General features: G+C 38.0%; 1 protein-coding gene across 1 annotated transcript in view; it reads right to left on the bottom strand.

The window, feature by feature from the left end:
• The window catches only part of LOC149775960 (SNF2 related chromatin remodeling annealing helicase 1-like), an 80,283-nt gene that overhangs the window by 25,082 nt on the left and 38,086 nt on the right, over positions 1-17,115 (bottom strand). Inside the window, exons 8-10 of the mRNA XM_089940845.1 lie at positions 10,958-11,095; positions 7,679-7,758; positions 4,982-5,114 (exon numbers count right to left, since the gene is read on the bottom strand). Of these exons, the coding sequence (XP_089796971.1) occupies positions 4,982-5,114; positions 7,679-7,758; positions 10,958-11,095 (351 nt within the window). The remainder of the gene's footprint in view (positions 1-4,981; positions 5,115-7,678; positions 7,759-10,957; positions 11,096-17,115) is intronic.

Below are 17,115 nucleotides of genomic sequence, written 5' to 3'. Positions count from 1 at the left end.
TCGGACGCCCCCAAAGTGTGCAAATCCAAAGAAAGATTGATTGATGGAGTGACCATTCCATGTGAATGACTTGACCTTTCCTTGATAGAGTGTCGGCCAAGACACTGAGTCTGCCAGGAATGTGTCTGATTTGTACGATGATGTGGAGGTCGTCTCACCAACGTAGAAACTGCCAGATCAGAATGCACAGGTCTGGTGATTTGGTGCCCCCTTGTTTGAGGAGGTAAGTCACCACCACAGAGTTGTCTGACATAATGAGGACAGTTTTTCCTGAGAGTTGATCCTTCCAGAAATGAAAGGCATTGATGACAGCCCGCATTTCTAAAAGGTTGATGTGGCGAGGCCTCTCCCCTGACTCCCACGTGCCGCTGACTGTAGCGAAGTCTGGCAACAGGTGGGCACCCCAACCGTAGGTACTGGCGTCGGTACATACCGTTATCTCCGCTTGGGGCATCTCCAGAGGAATCCCCGTGGACAGCCAACCGGGGTTGTGCCACTGACACAGGAATAATCATATCTTGGGCGTGATCATTATTGTTTGATTGAGGAGACTTGAAAAGGGGCGCCATTGTGCCAGTAACGTCATTTGTAAGGGACACATAAAAAGATGGCCAAGCGGGATCAAGTCCGCCACCGCATTGAATAATCCGAGGAGTTGCAAGAATTCTCTCGCTGAAATCCACATCCTGTTGGAAACGGACTCGACGAGTTCGACGATCCGGATTACGCGAGCACGAGGAAGCCGTACCAGATTCAGATCAGTGAGAAACTCCATACCCAGATGGACAAAACGCTGAGATGGACGGAGATCGGATTTTTCCCAGTTCATGAGAAAGCCTAGATGATCTAAAAGTGCTAAAAGATCGTTTCTGCCTTTGAGCAGAATAGAACTTACCATGTTTCTGGAGGATGCTGTCCAAGTACACTGCCATCCCTGTAGATGAAGTCGAGCGGAACAGGGTGACAATGCAATCCATAAGCTTGGTAAAAGCCCAAGGGCTGATGTTGAGGCCAAAGGGTAGGACCTGGAGCTGATAAACCGCATCGCGGTAAGCGAATCGGAGAAATTTCCGTGACGCGGGGTGGATAGGGACGTGAAAATATGTGTCAGTCATATCTAGACTGACAGCATACTCGTCCCGCCGGATGGAAAGACAGATTGATCTCGCCGTTTCCATCTTGAATTTTGGTGGTAAAATGTATTGGCTGAGGCGACTCAGGTCGATGATCGGCCTCAACTTGCCTTTTGTCTTCTGGATAAGAAACAGCCTGGAATAAAACCCCGGCGATTGAGGTTTTTTCACAATCTCCACCGCCCATTTTTCTATGAGCGACCATATCTCCTGTTGTAGAAAGGTATCCTTCTCCCGATCGGATGGTACGTCCGTGAAGAGGGGAGAGGAGGACGGGGGAGGGAGTTGGATAAATGAAATCCGAAGTCCCTCCGAAATGACCTGCATCACCCAATCGTTCTGAGGAAAAAAGGTGGTCCAGTGGTCCTGAAATTGCAGGAGGCGGCCGCCCACAGGTAGGCTGTCCGTGGGTGGTGGAGAGGGTATGTCAATTTTTAGAGTTAGGAGGCTTGAAGACGGAGAAACTTTGTTTCTTACCGCCTCTGTATGGTTGCCTCCTAGCTTGATTAGACTGTTGTCTCCTGACATTGGGTTGGGATCTATACTGCACATTTGATTGTAAGGATCCTTTGTCCCTGGTTTGCCAATCATCCCTCTGCTGTGGCAGGGGCTGATATTTTCTAAATGCCTGCGAGGGTTGGGCGGCGAGTTGGAGGGGCAGTTCCTGAGCTGCCTGCTTCCGAACTTCTTCAATTTTTCCTCCAAAGAGTAAAGGCAACCCAAACGAAGTCATCCATAAAGCCAGAGTATGATGGGGCTTGAGCGACGTGGACCGCAGACATGCATCACGTCATATCAGGTCTAAGTTGGCCGAAGCAGTCAACGCATTAGCCATGAAATAGTGAACTGTCCTGTTAATAACTCTAGCAATCCGGGCCGTCGCTTCCCAAGCATGGTCATTGTCGGATTTTTCTGCAAGTCGGAAAAATGGCTAATGAAGCCAAGTCTAACATTGAAGACGTAGCGACTACGTTCCGGACTAGCTTTGAAGTGACATGGAACACATTTTTGTCCACTTTGTAAAACAGTGGAGCGGACATGTGAACTGCTGCCCTATTTTTGTCCAAGGCCGGAAGATCCGTACTGAAGGCGTCTGAATGAGTTTTGTACCAGCGACACGAGAACGTCGCTGGTACTTGGCTTTCTGAAAAGAATGCCTTAGCATTCCCCGGATCACCTATTCGTCCTGATAGACGATCATTGATCTCCTTAATTTTTTCCGACCGGGGAAGGAGCCGGAAGGACGGCGTCTCTTCCTCCCCGTCAAGATCTACAGACATCCTAACTTTGTAGTCTTGAGTGGCGGTAGAAGGTGGAGGGCATTCTGAAGTTGCCAACACCCTATAAATTTCTTCCACTGCCGCCTTGAAGCCAAACTCAGTCTGTTATATGGTTGGATCTGTGTATGGCTGATTTGCAGGAGTTTCATCACCCTCACTGTGTGCCGAGTCGTATTCTGTAATAGCTTGCATTTCTGGATAGAGCATACCAGGTGGCATAGATGATGCGATTCCGTCATCCTTAACACTGTCACTAACTCTCCCTTGTGGATAAGCCGTGAACATATGGACGGACGGCCCTGCCAGCTGGTTTGTCTGGCTTGTGTCGGTCTGAATGTTGGCGATGGTCCTGCTATCACCGGTACCGGCTGCTCCAATGGCCTGGCTGGACGGAAAGATTTCTCACTAAAATCTCCGCCATAGTATTGGTATGTTGCCGGCGGTACAGCTTGACAGACGGATTTATCACTAAAATCCCCGTAAGTCATGTTTGGTCGGACCGTTTTAGCAATAGGGTCCCCATGCTGGGACAGCCGGACGGCCGGTGACGTAGAGGTTGTATAAAGAAATGGATCCAATGGATCCGGTAAAAACCCCATGCGTCCTGACTCACAGGCCCGAAGACCATGCTCGGACTTGCAGGGGGACTTACGCCCATTGGGCAGCCTAAAATTGGGGGAACATTCCCCCAAAGAGTCAGAAAAAGCTGTGGAACGAGCGAGGGAAATAAGGGTAAGATCTGGCCTGATGTCAATAGCTGCGTTGTCGTTTCCTGGACCAAACGACGCATCTGTTCAAAGTTGGACTGTTGTACCCTGTCAACATTATTTTCCTCCATTGCCGCTGATGTTACTTGCAAATGACGAACTTTAGGTGGAGGGAGGGACCCCAACGTCCCCCACATGGCTCACAATGGAGGCTGTCTTCGGACGTATACCGAGGACATCAATGCTATCTTTCTTCGACTTATTCCGTCTATCCCTCCCTTTTGCTGCCTTCTGGACTACATCAGCCCACGTTTGCTCTGTCCAAGTATTACACACGCTGCATGGTATAGATGATGTACACTTGGTACATACAAAAGTCATGGTTGTCTTCTTTTGCTTTGAACTTTTTGCATTTCATGCATTTGGCTGACATTTCTACTGAAACGACACAAGAAAAGAAAACAAAGCACAATTTATCAATTCAGCATGTTATTAATTCGCTAATACCACAACCGCTACTAACGGAGTAAGCGAAATTAGTCAGTGTTGCGTTAACTCTTAATTGACAATATGAGTTCCGCGATAGGGTGTGTAACATGGTCTTCAGTAAACGAAATCTGTAAGGGTGACAAAGTCTCTCAATTTTGAAAAAAATTGTTAAAATAATGTATACAACCTGTAGAAGAATGATTGTCCAACACAATAAATCCAAATTTAACTTCGGATGGTCCAATTTAACGCTAAGATGGCTTGGATTGTTTGGAGGTATAATGTATGTGTTATCAGTACAAGCAAAGCTTAAAAACTAGCGACACCTGGAGGTGGCAAGGAGAGGTAAGGGGCAAGAGTTATTGCCCTTTGGTCTATATGAGATAGACCGAAAAGACGAATTTTCGTCTTTTAGTAGGGCTGGATTCGAGAGGTAGCAGGCTTATATCCCTAATGTTAATGTGATTGGGGAACGTATTTGAAGGAGAAAGGCCTTCACACTAATATGCTTTCTGTCAAATTGGTCTTGAAAGGCCTTCATGCTAATATGCTGTCAAATTGGTCTTGAAAGGCCTTCATGCTAATATGCTGTCAAATTGGTCTTGAAAGGCCTTCATGCTAATATGCTGTCAAATTGGTCTTGAATGGCCTTCATTTTAATATTCTTTCTGTCAAATTGGTCTTGAAAGGCTGTCATGCTAATATGCTTTCTGTCAAATTGGTCAAATTATGTCATGCAGTTTTTGAGCTTTTGTATTTTCAGTAGCAGAGTGATCATATCTGATAGCAGATGCCTGGATCCTTTCTAGTCAATTTCAATCCAGTGGTACTTAAGAAGAAATTCTTTTAAGGTGTTTCTATTATTAGTAATGGTGGCCATATTTGAAAGTGGAATGGCTTCATTTGTATCAATTTTAAAAGCCTTCAAGCCAGGTAAATTTCTGTCAAATTTCTAATAGCAAAATTTGAGTAGTTGTTACAAAAATTGTGTTTTTAGTAACAGTATCAATATTTGATTGCTGATTAACAACACCTGTACAACATTAAAGGCAGTGAATGCCACGATATTTTCTGCCATATCCAAATGAAACTGGTTTTGTAGTTGATCAGGAGAAGTTGAAGAACAATATTGTCAAGGGACATGCAAAAGATGAATAATGGATACAGGGTCATACTATAATAACTAAACTGTGTGTTTGTTCTGAAAAAACTATAACATATGTGAAGACGAATGTAGCAAATCCTGTTCTGCTTTTCTGCTAACCATTGATGATGCTGCATGACACATTTACTTGTAAACTTAGTTACTTTCGTTATGTTTGCTCTTATTTGTGTAATGTAATCGATAAACAAGGCAATGAAAAGAGGTGACCTTGAGGTGTTTGGACTTCATGATCTTCCCAGCATTCTTCAACTCTTTGTTAATTTTAAGTGAGCTGGGATCCAGGAGTACCATCTGCCTACACTTGGCTGGTAACTGTGTCAATACATCCTTCTTCATACGTCTGAAAACAAACAAGCAACATTCATTTAAAATATAGATCCTACGAATTTTGCATGGTTCTAACCTTGTTTGGTATATGAGTAAAGATATTAAACCCGAGGGTTTAAATTCTGTCCCTACTGCTACAATAAATATATCTAACTTTAGAACCATACAACAATTATTATTTTTACATTATCATTCACATCATTTAATTTTAAGTCAGATCAAAACTGGAATATAAAGTGGTAACAAGCTCTGCCAATCAGATGCGAAATCTCCTCATTAATATGCATGATCTTGCTTATTATCAAGCCACTGCATGATCCTGATGTTATAAGCCTATTAACCAAGTTTCATCAAACCTTATCATGAATATGGCCTCCAGAATAGTAACAAGTTCAATCAATCTGAGGCATGGATCATGCTTATTACCAAAATCAATGGAGATATGGATGTTCCAAGTTTGATAAAAATTAAATTAAATATATTACCTCCAGAATCATAACAAGCAAATGTTGAGATGGTCAGACATAACAAATGTGGGGCCATACCAGAAATTCATTTGACCTTATGGCCAGGTCAGCCCAAATCAGGAAAATGTATATCCTACAAGTACAAGTTAATTCACCAAAAGCAATTTTCAAACAACTTACCTTGGAAATGACTTTCTTTAAGTTCTTCTTTATTTTAAAAAAAGTTCATCTTTAGAAAAAAAACTTCATGTTTTCTGTGACATATTTCCATTCAAGGTAAGAAAGTGAACCAACATGATCATAAAGACAGCTAAATAGTTATTCTGATAATAGACAGTTATTTAGAATAAATGCATATAAACTTGTGTCAGTTCCTACTGGCATACTCGAATGTGGTAACTAAACAATGCTTACATTCAACATGCATTCTGCAGAACATGCTATCTCACCTGTGACCATGCCCTAATCACCCTGAACTAGACTTGAAAATACTTTTAACACAAAACTTTAACATTTGTTAACAACACTGTTAGTGCTTCTTACGCAGGTGAGAGATTAAGGAAAGAGTTACATGGTAACTTAGTCAACCTGTATCAATATATCCAACAGATGCATGGTTCATTCTACACTACAACAAAAAAAAAAAAAACTGAAAATAGCAATGCTAACAGACTCGAATTTATACATCTCTTTGAAAGGCAAATAATGTAGTTTAGTCAATCAATGAAAACATCATTCAAAGTCTGGAAATCTTGACGCATACATGAACAACTACTGTTTTTTTTATTTTATATAAAAATTTTAATTAGAAGGATGGCAGGGATCGTCCTAAGAGGAAACTGTAGTGAAAAAGTTACTCTGAACTGTCACATTTTTCTCTGTGTTATCAGGATTTAACTTTCAACCAGAAATCTATGAAATCTTGAATGCAAATAAATAAAAAAGGGTATTAGTTTGTTTTGCAGTAAGAACTTGTCAGTTAAATGAAAATCGCCCTATGAAACAGCGCTTATTATAGTTGGCCTTTGCTAATTATCTAATTAACTGCAACAAAGAATCTACTCCTTGCCAATTCCCCCCACCCCCCGTGACTTTCAAGAGTACCTGTATCACACATGATTTTGGTCTTCCATAAAAAAAAGCTGAAAATCTGAAAGGGGGTTTTGGGGGTTCCATAATTTATATCTTTATTGCAGAGGTCACAAAATGCCAATCCTCGAACATTCAGTTTTCTTATAAACTGATCAACTAAACTGCCATTGACTTTTCGCTCCAGCCATTCCAATTTCCATATGTTTTTATAAACCTTTATCTAAACTTCTCGTGTCATGGTCTCTCAACAACTCGGCATGCCATTTTCTGCAAGCATGCTTCTTCTTTCCATTGCCATCAATTTCTTTTCCATGAAGATTCATTGGATGAATTTAAACTTTTGACCAATCAGAATACTCTTTATGTGTCGTGGGCTAACTAATATATGGAACGAATACATTACAAGGGTCATTGCGAAATGGGACCGAACAGTCCATTTTAAAAAACTGGAAAAAAAACAGATCGGAGATGATTAAAAGAAAACAGACTGCATCAAGAAAACTTGGATTTAGGTCGGGAGAAAACGGAATTCCGCTTTAAAACAGACAAAATCATGTCTGCTGTATAAAGAGAATTCTTTTGCAAAACTTCCCAACAGAAACTTGTGGTTTAATTAGATAAACATTCAAACTGAAAACATCCAACTGCTACTCCCATCATTAGGCATATAATTGCTTAAATGGCAAAACCAAAAGACTCCCTATTTTACTAAGACTCTGTGGAACAAATACCAGGATGAAGTATCAAGTAACATTGGTATTTCTGATGTGGAAAAGTTCACATAAATATTCATTCCGGTTGTAGTTTCTTTTCAAAATCCTGATAATAAAAAGATTATGAAAATATTTCTAAACAACAACAGAACAAGCCCAACTAGTGCAAATGTTAATCATAAAGAAATAATGGCAATATCAACAATAAAAAGCAGTTTTAAATGAGTGATTAATTCATAGTCTCTCTGAATACTGTTCACTTCTGGATGATCTCTGCAGAGGAAGAATGTTTATGATGTGCCCACCTTATCATGACTTTCTCCTCAAGCAGTAATTGTAACTCTTCCATGTTAGATGACCCTGTATAATCCCATCCCCAGGGATTCTGAAGAAAAAAAACAAGATATCTACAAGTGTAAGGAAAACACACCTGGCTTATCTTCAAAATAAAATCTTTGGTGAAAGTTTAACTGTGTAGTAATATTTATATTTGACACAGTTTTTAACTTTTCAACTACACAGACAAACAAAAGATAAAGCCACCTGAAGCTCTCATCCTCACCCTAAGGACTTCATCAACACACCGATTTAATCTCTACTAACTGTTAACCCATGGAATTGTGAGCGATATCAACAGATTGTCCCAGATATGTGGCAGGTTCAAGTTTGTCTGAAGTATCATGACAGATCCATTGTTTGCCCTGGCCATACTATAACTTGGAACTCAGTAAAAATCCTAGACCAGGATTAAGCCTAGTTCGAGCGAGGGTTAAGAAATCGATTTCATCCTTGAACACAAACCGACACTGAACAGGGATGAGGGCCATTACAACCTATCGCATATACAGGGCAATCATTTTATCATAATTTAGATAAGCTTTGTAATTTTTCTCTAACATTTACTGAGATCATGTCGCAGACAACATGTTGTACAGTGTGATGCTAAACTGATCTTGTTTGACTGAACATTCCTAACAAACTGCATAGACTGAGATCTGCCACTGCATAATGCAATGACAGATGTGGGTCTGTGTGGTTTGTTGCTGGATCCGACAAATAAGGATACACAGCAGACCTCCCTCACCCACCAACAATTCATTAACACTAACTGCATGCAGAATTTATGACCAAAAAGCAAAAACAAACCAAATTATATCTTTGTTAAAAATAAATAAACCTCAGTGATAACCCCAAAATTCCAGCAATTTTAAAAAAGATAGAAAAATATGAAAAAAATTCCAATAATGGAATGAAAATCTAAAAAAGTCATCAACATCTGCATACAAACATGCATACCAAATAACTTATAACTAAAAAGGCTTTTGCTAGATTGTGCAAACAAGGAATTTGTCCAAAAATAACATATAAAAACAAGTTTCAAAATGAGTTCAAAAAAATGAAAAAAAATGCTGCAATGGCCTAGAAAGCAAACCGGGTCACACATCCTGAAGCAAAAATAAGCCTAATAAGTTTAATTGGTTAATTTGACTGATAAGGCTTTTGGAAGAAAAGAAAAAACAAGTCAAAAAAATTTCTTTAAAAAAGAAAGAAAAAATTAGGTTCCAGTCAAAACTGCTGTTATGTCTCAAACTGTGAATCAGATCATATACATTTAAATACAAATTTAGTGGCCACAAAGAATTTCCAGAATTCAAGATAAAACTATTTCTTCCTTTTAAGTGCTGAGTGCTGAAACCATTTCTGATATTCTACATTGACAACAAGATAGACATTATAAAAAGTAGTTTGATAAAAAAAAATCCATGTCAATGTGGCTTTCCATTCAGAAAGAGTGGTGATAACAAGATTTTCAAGACAGCTGCTGTGGCATCCATACCAAATGCCTAAGCAGCACTACCTTTATTTAGGATCAACCAGACCATGTGATGAATGTGTGTGTAAGTTTCATGGCAAGTAGTTTAGGAAGAGCAGTGATAGTAATCTTGTGCTAATAGACAGAAAGATGATGGACAACAGACTATCCAATAGGATGTCCTGATTTATGACCAGTAGAGCAAAACATTACTGTACAAGCCAGAAAATGTGCTCAGTTACTTTTGCTCCTTGAGCAAGCCCAAGAAACACTGTCCCACCCAAAACTGCCAATGACCCCTAAATTTAGAAGTCCCCATAGCTTGTTTATTACATGGGGAAAAAGTTAAATAAAATGTTCCTTTGACAGTTGAACCAACAGTTACAGAGATACCAACACAAGGTAAGTGTGATTTACAGATGGACATATTGAGGGAATGAGAGAAGGATGAATAGGCAGATAGCACAAAACGTGTGTGTGTGTGTGTGTGTGTGTGTGTGTGTGTGTGTGTGTGATAGCATTTAATAGCACCTATGCACAAATGCTAAAATTAAGAATTGTGCAAAAACTTCAGAAAAATACGCTGTTCAAAATAAATGCAGACAAGATTTATTACAAGATACTAAGATAGATAAAAATAAATTCTGCAAACTGTATATTAAAAAAAATATATGATACAAAATATAAAAGCAATTATAACATATTTGGTACAAAGTTGTTATATAAACTGCACTGTCTCAAAAGGCCTAAGATTTTCTCCTGTAGAATATATCATAAAGTTCTTTCATCAAATTCACATTAAAATAACTTCTGTCCCACCAGGTGGTGGGGAAGACTTCATACAAAAGGGGAGCGACTTACATTATTTCCCTTGAAGAAGATGAGAGCCTTATTCTTTACAGATAAAACTTCTTTTTAAGGGTTCATGATTTGATCCAAACTGGATTCCAACTGTCTCCAAGTTATGACCCTAGGGCTACATCTCTAGGGATAGAGATGAACCTCAGAGTCAATATCAGATGCATGAATAAATCTGTCTATAAAGTGTATAGTATACAGTTATGGGTGAGGATCTCAACAGTTTCAAAATCATAACCCAGGAACTAAGTTTCTTTGGTAGGGACTGATCATGGGATCAATGTCAGTTACACGTATACATTTGTCATTTCATTCCTAAAACGTATATGGCTACAGTGTGGGAATCTCTATAGTTTCCAACTTATGACCCCAGTACTCTGTTCTTGGGAGCAGGAAAAGACCCAAGGGCATCACCCATTGGCCCCAGTCTATCATGTGCGAACAATTAGCCAATGATCATAAATAATGATTTTAAGATATATACAAGAGACAAGTCAGAGATATTTTAAAGTTACACAGGTATTTACATCCATACTTACATAAGTAAAGTTACACAGGTATTTACATCCATCCTTACATAAGTAAAGTTACACTGGTATTTACATCCATACTTACATAAGTAAAGTTACACAGGTATTTACATCCAAACTTACATAAGTAAATTTACACAGGTATTTACATCCATACTTACATAAGTAAAGTTACACAGGCATTTACATCCATACTTCCATAAGTAAAGTTACACAGGTATTTACATCCATACTTACATAAGTAAAGTTACACAGGTATTTACATCCATACTTACATAAGTATGCTGAGAAAGACTCATCACAATATCCCTGCACTTCTTCGAAAGGATAAGGAATATTTTGCTAGAGTTAAATGTGAACTTGTTATTGAATGTTTCTAGTACCTTCTTGCCATCACAGTATCTCACTCCGAAGTCATGGAATTTGAAAAGGAAGGGACAAACAGCAGCAATCTGAGTGTACAGTTCAGAAGGTCTTGATAAAGCTGGCGTACCGCTAAGCAGAATTACCCGCCTGGATTTCTGCAGAACAAATGGATAGTGAATTTTAATATATACAAAAAGAAGTTGCTCTTTCTCTGTTAAGATATAGGCAATACTCACATCTGCTGGCATATAAAAAAGTTATCAGATATCTAAAAAAGAATTACAGACAGAACTTGCTGCAAAGATAAGAACTTCAGTACCCTTCTTGACATGTACAGTAAAACCAGTCTTGAGACACCATCCCTTCTGCCAACAAAAAACAGTCTCTCAAGACAGGTGGTCTCTTGTAACAGATTTGTAAAAAAAAAACATGTTTCCAAACATGAATTTAAGCACTATTTAAGAAGGAAAAATAACCAACATTACTGTACATATATTCTGTTCTTTATTCACAATTCTTGCTAAATATTGCATGCATTCATCTGAAAACAAAATTATAGATCAATAAAGTTATACATCTATCATTAAACATAAGTTACATTTATATCTGTAGATCACGTCTACATGTGTGAGCATATGAAAACATTTCTAATTTACTCCTTGTCCTTTATGACACCCAGCATTTGTTTTTAACGACATTTAAACTGCTATTTTGTGAGTGGTTTCCTCTTTTTCACTTCTTTCAATTACATTAACTATTCCCTGCAGTGTTAGGATTTTTTCTCTTTTTATTTGGAGGTTCTTCCATTGTTATTAAGGTTGCTAGGTGTTAATGTTATCAGTGTTCAATTGTAATAATGACTGAAACAACAGTTTTGATCAGGCTTTGGGGAAATATGGAATATATATATATATATATATATATATATATATATATATATATATACACACACACACACACACACACACACAGGTTGTATATGTACCAATGAATTAAATAAAAAGTCATAATTAACTGATCCAGAAACATAAAAATGTATTCAGAGACAAAGGTCAATGTTTTAATTCACAGATGACATAAAGGGATTAACACTATAAATAAAGAATGTAATTGGCCGCACCAACTTGAACTGATGATGGCTGGTGTGTGAGATGTAATCTCTGTAACATTGAAAAAAGCAACAAACAACTAGGGCTGTCAGCGGGTACTCAGGTACCCGGGTACCCGACCGTATTGAAAAACCCGGGTATTGAAACGTAAACGCGGGTACCCGTAAAAAAAAATCGCCACACTCGCCAACCACTTCAAACAGGTGTGACAGCTATGGCTTTAATTAGAAACCAGATCCCAGCTTAATATAAATAAACAATACATCAGAGAGTCTGTTTGGATTAATAAAATTCATTGGCATTGTGCAACAGGACAAACCGTTATCCCCGAGGCATTATATACCAAGGTTAAAACATAGCATTGTTCTACAGGTAATAAACCTCTTTGTAGACGATAACTATTGATTGTGGGTGCTAAATGATCGGTACATTGCGTGCTCTTTTAATGAAATCCAGATGGATACCTTTGATTTCCGAACACACATGTCGAGGAAATCCCACAATTTATATTATGAACAATTATCACCTAGACACCTTGAAATCTTCGTACACACACACACACACACACACAAAGACGGTTTTAACGCATTACTCTTGACATGTGGTAAAGCTGCTTTACACGCATGCGTGGGTAATTCAAATCTGCGGTCAAAAGCCGATGAATAAACGTGGTCTGTTCTAACAAGGACTTATACTTTATAAAAAGGTGAGTGTTCTAAAGGATTTAACGCGGCTGATCACAGTGATCATTAAAAGTTGGATTATACCTACCATCTGTGTACAAAGGTCATTCTAAATAAATTTATTAATTAATAGCGTGCGGTCAGATCATTCGCAGCTACATCGGTGCGGACGCATCAGACCGAGTAGTGCATTACACGGTTAGCCTCTATCGCCATATAAAATATTAAAGAAATGGGGATAAATTAGTTGGTCTACGGTTGTACATGTCATTCATGTGCTAACGGGTACCCGGGTACCCGTTAAATTTCGCAACGGGTACCCGGGTTGGTTTTTCGTGATTTTTGACAGCCCTACAAACAACACAATCCTTATAGAATATGAACTGAATCCAAAAAATGATTCTCACAAACTGGTTTAACAGACAAAGGCCTCATTTACCCCAGACAATATGAACTAACTCCAAAGACAAACAATGTACATGACCACTACCAAGACTTCAGCATTACTTTTATGAAATGTACTTTAACCTAGATTACAGTCTTAAGAAATGACACTAAATGCTTGACCTGCCAAATTGATAAACCAGTAGCTAGACTCCTTTATCTCTTTTTATTTTTCTTTGCAGAACAATCTTTAATTTTCAAGCGGGTCTTGTTACAAAGGATTAAATAAAGGTCAGTGGTGTTTGTCTCTGTTCGTATGATACAGTCATTCATATTGCTGGAACAATCTGTATGTACTTTAGTCAGATTTATAATCTATACTATATGATACAATATGCACAAACTATAAAATTTCAGAAATTGGTAACCAGCTTTTTTTTAGAAGTCTAAGTGGTCATAGTTACAAATGGTTTTGATAAAGATCAGTGGTGTTTATTTATGTTGTTGTGATGCGCTGATTCATAGCGATGTCAAAATACATATTCTGCCATGTCATCATGGTCACTGGTCACGTTCAGCAGGTGGTCACACGTGACATTGTGTTTAGATAATAAAATCAATCTACGCATTACAATTGTGGTAGTAAATGACAGGTGGTCACACATGACATTGTGTTTAGATAATAAAATCAATCCATGCATTACAATTGTGGTAGTAAATGACAGGTGGTCACACGTGACATTGTGTTTAGATAATAAAATCAATCTATGCATTACAATTGTGGTAGTAAATGACAGGTGGTCACACATGACATTGTGTTTAGATAATAAAATCAATCCATGCATTACAATTGTGGTAGTAAATGACAGGTGGTCACACGTGACATTGTGTTTAGATAATAAAATCAATCTATGCATTACAATTGTGGTAGTAAATGGCAGGTGGTCACATGTGACATTGTGTTTAGATAATAAAATCAATCTATGCATTACAAGTGTGGTAGTAAATGACAGGTGGTCACATGTGACATTGTGTTTAGATAATAAAATCAATCCATGCATTACAATTGTGGTAGTAAATGACAGGTGGTCACACGTGACATTGTGTTTAGATAATAAAATCAATCTATGCATTACAATTGTGGTAGTAAATGACAGGTGGTCACACGTGACATTGTGTTTTGATAATAAAATCAATCCATGCATTACAATTGTGGTAGTAAATGACAGGTGGTCACACGTGACATTGTGTTTAGATAATAAAATCAATCTATGCATTACAATTGTGGTAGTAAATGACAGGTGGTCACACGTGACATTGTGTTTTGATAATAAAATCAATCCATGCATTACAATTGTGGTAGTAAATGACAGGTGGTCACACGTGACATTGTGTTTTGATAATAAAATCAATCCATGTATTACAATTGTGGTAGTAAATGACAGGTGGTCACACGTGACATTGTGTTTAGATAATAAAATCAATCTATGCATTACAATTGTGGTAGTAAATGACAGGTGGTCACACGTGACATTGTGTTTAGATAACAAAATCAATCTATGCATTACAATTGTGGTAGTAAATGACAGGTGGTCACATGTGACATTGTGTTTAGATAATAAAATCAATCTATGCATTACAATTGTGGTAGTAAATGACAGGTGGTCACATGTGACATTGTGTTTAGATAATAAAATCAATCCATGCATTACAATTGTGGTAGTAAATGACAGGTGGTCACATGTGACATTGTGTTTAGATAATAAAATCAATCCATGCATTACAATTGTGGTTGTAAATGACAGGTGGTCACATATAGCCAAGATCCCTCAAGACCAGTTTTACTGCAACATCTGTGCAACATTTTTTGATATAACTAAGTTGAATCAACAACTCTGGCAGTGTGAAAACAGCTGCAACCATTATACATGGGAAAAAATTATATATGGATATGGCTGGTATTAATTTTTTTTTAAGTATTCTGCTAATAAATAGAGTTATATATAAAAAAGTATGAAATTGTGATATTTGTCTCGATATTGTACACATTGATAAAGAAAAGTACAGAAGCTCTGTAAAACGGCACTTTGGTTAAAGTATTGGTCTTGTGAACAGAGACCTTTTAATTACCACGATCAGATCAGCCTTGGTCAGTTACAATGGAATCAGTAAGCAAGGCACATTACTGGCCTAAGAATGAATAACCTTCAAAATGCTGTGTTGTTGTTGTTGTTGTTGTTGTGATGGGGTTTAACACCCTTTTTCAGCACAAGATAGGTTATACATGGCGGTTAGAATTATTGGTGGAGGAAGAACCCAGGAAAACCCTGGAAAGAACCACCAACCCACGAGAAGCTACCGGCAAGCTCTATCACATACCCACACTAGCCAAACCCAAGACTCAAACCCACGCAGAGAGAGGTGAGATGGCAGTGATCTGCAACGGTGAGCGCTTTAGACCACTCAGCCACTCAGGGCTCCCCTGCTATGTAGTAAAACATCATTTTAAAAAATCATATTTGGTCCATATATGGCCATATTTACCATTATTATAGCAACAACCTTTCCAAGTATGATGACCCCTTCTTAACTTCAAGAAAAATATTCTGCAGATCTCCCACATGTTAATAATTGTACTTTTAGGCTCCCCTGGAATGACCCCACATACCCTTGGGTCTGACATCATTCATCTGGCTGACATTTACCTAAAAGCGAAATACAAGGGCAGTTGACCAGAACATCTGGATTTGTATGATGCTTTCTTAAATGTAAAGGTTTTTACATATTTTTGGGTATTGGCAGCAATACTGGGTAACAGATCAGCATCAAATATGCAAATCAGCAAGGCATTATGCCAGGATGCTGTGAAATCTGTCAACTTTAGATCGTAGTTTTTGAGTACAAGTCATTTAAAAGATGTCAGTCTCTCTCCCTTTTAAACTTGAACTTGTAGCCTAATCCAACTGTATCAGTTACTACTTACAGATATAAAATATTTTTGAACCAAACATTTCCTGAGAAGTTGTTTCAATATTTTTCTATGTTTAGTAACAGAAGCCATGTTTGATAACAGATTAACATAATTTGTACAAATTTAAAAGGCCTTCTGCATGAACTTTATTGTCAGAATGGGTCAAATTCTGTTCAGCTATCTCTGAGATTTTTTGCAAGGTTTTCCTATTCCGAGTAACAGCAGCCATGGTGAATGGTGTATCTGCATCATAGGTATAAATCTGAAAAATTTTCATGCTAGGATGCTTTCTGTTAAATTTGCTAAAATTATGTAAACTTGCTGAAAAGAAGTCATTTAAAATTTCATTTTATTTTAGTAACAGTAGCCATATTTGGGCAGGACACAACCTGTGAATTTTGAGCAAATTTGAAAAAGATATGAACAAACTGATTTACAATGAAAAGACAATATATGTTAGACATAGGACAATAAAAATAAGCACACTTAATCTTAAATTCTTTTTCAATAAAAAAGTGATAGATACAAACATAATATGGGACTATATCAATCTTCCAGAAAACACTTTGCAACTAATGGGTCACTTAATAAGCATAGTACTACCTCATTATAACACTGTCAATAGAGTATGCCACCTCATATTAAGACTACCTTTCAATGAAGTACACTACTGCATGGAGTATGCCACCTCATATTAAGACTACCTTTCAATGAAGTACACTACTGCATGGAGTATGCCACCTCATAGTAAGACTACCTTTTAATGAAGTACACTACTCCATGGAGTATGCCACCTCATAGTAAGACTACCTTTTAATGAAGTACACTACTGCATGGAGTATGCCACCTCATAGTAAGACTACCTTTTAATGAAGTACACTACTGCATGGAGTATGCCACCTCATAGTAAGACTACCTTTTAACTCATTCGGCCTCCGATCCCGTCTGTAGGCGTGATCCGGTTTCTGCATTCATTGGCTGATCCCGTCTCCAGGCATGATGAATGTGTGTTAGATACAACGTCACTG

This window comes from Sinohyriopsis cumingii, chromosome 18 (genome assembly GCF_028554795.1).
Source record: "Sinohyriopsis cumingii isolate HCF-2022 chromosome 18, ASM2855479v2, whole genome shotgun sequence".
NCBI lineage: Eukaryota > Metazoa > Mollusca > Bivalvia > Unionida > Unionidae > Sinohyriopsis > Sinohyriopsis cumingii.
Note: the sequence above shows the minus strand (reverse complement) of the source record. Positions and strands in the feature narration are given on the sequence as shown.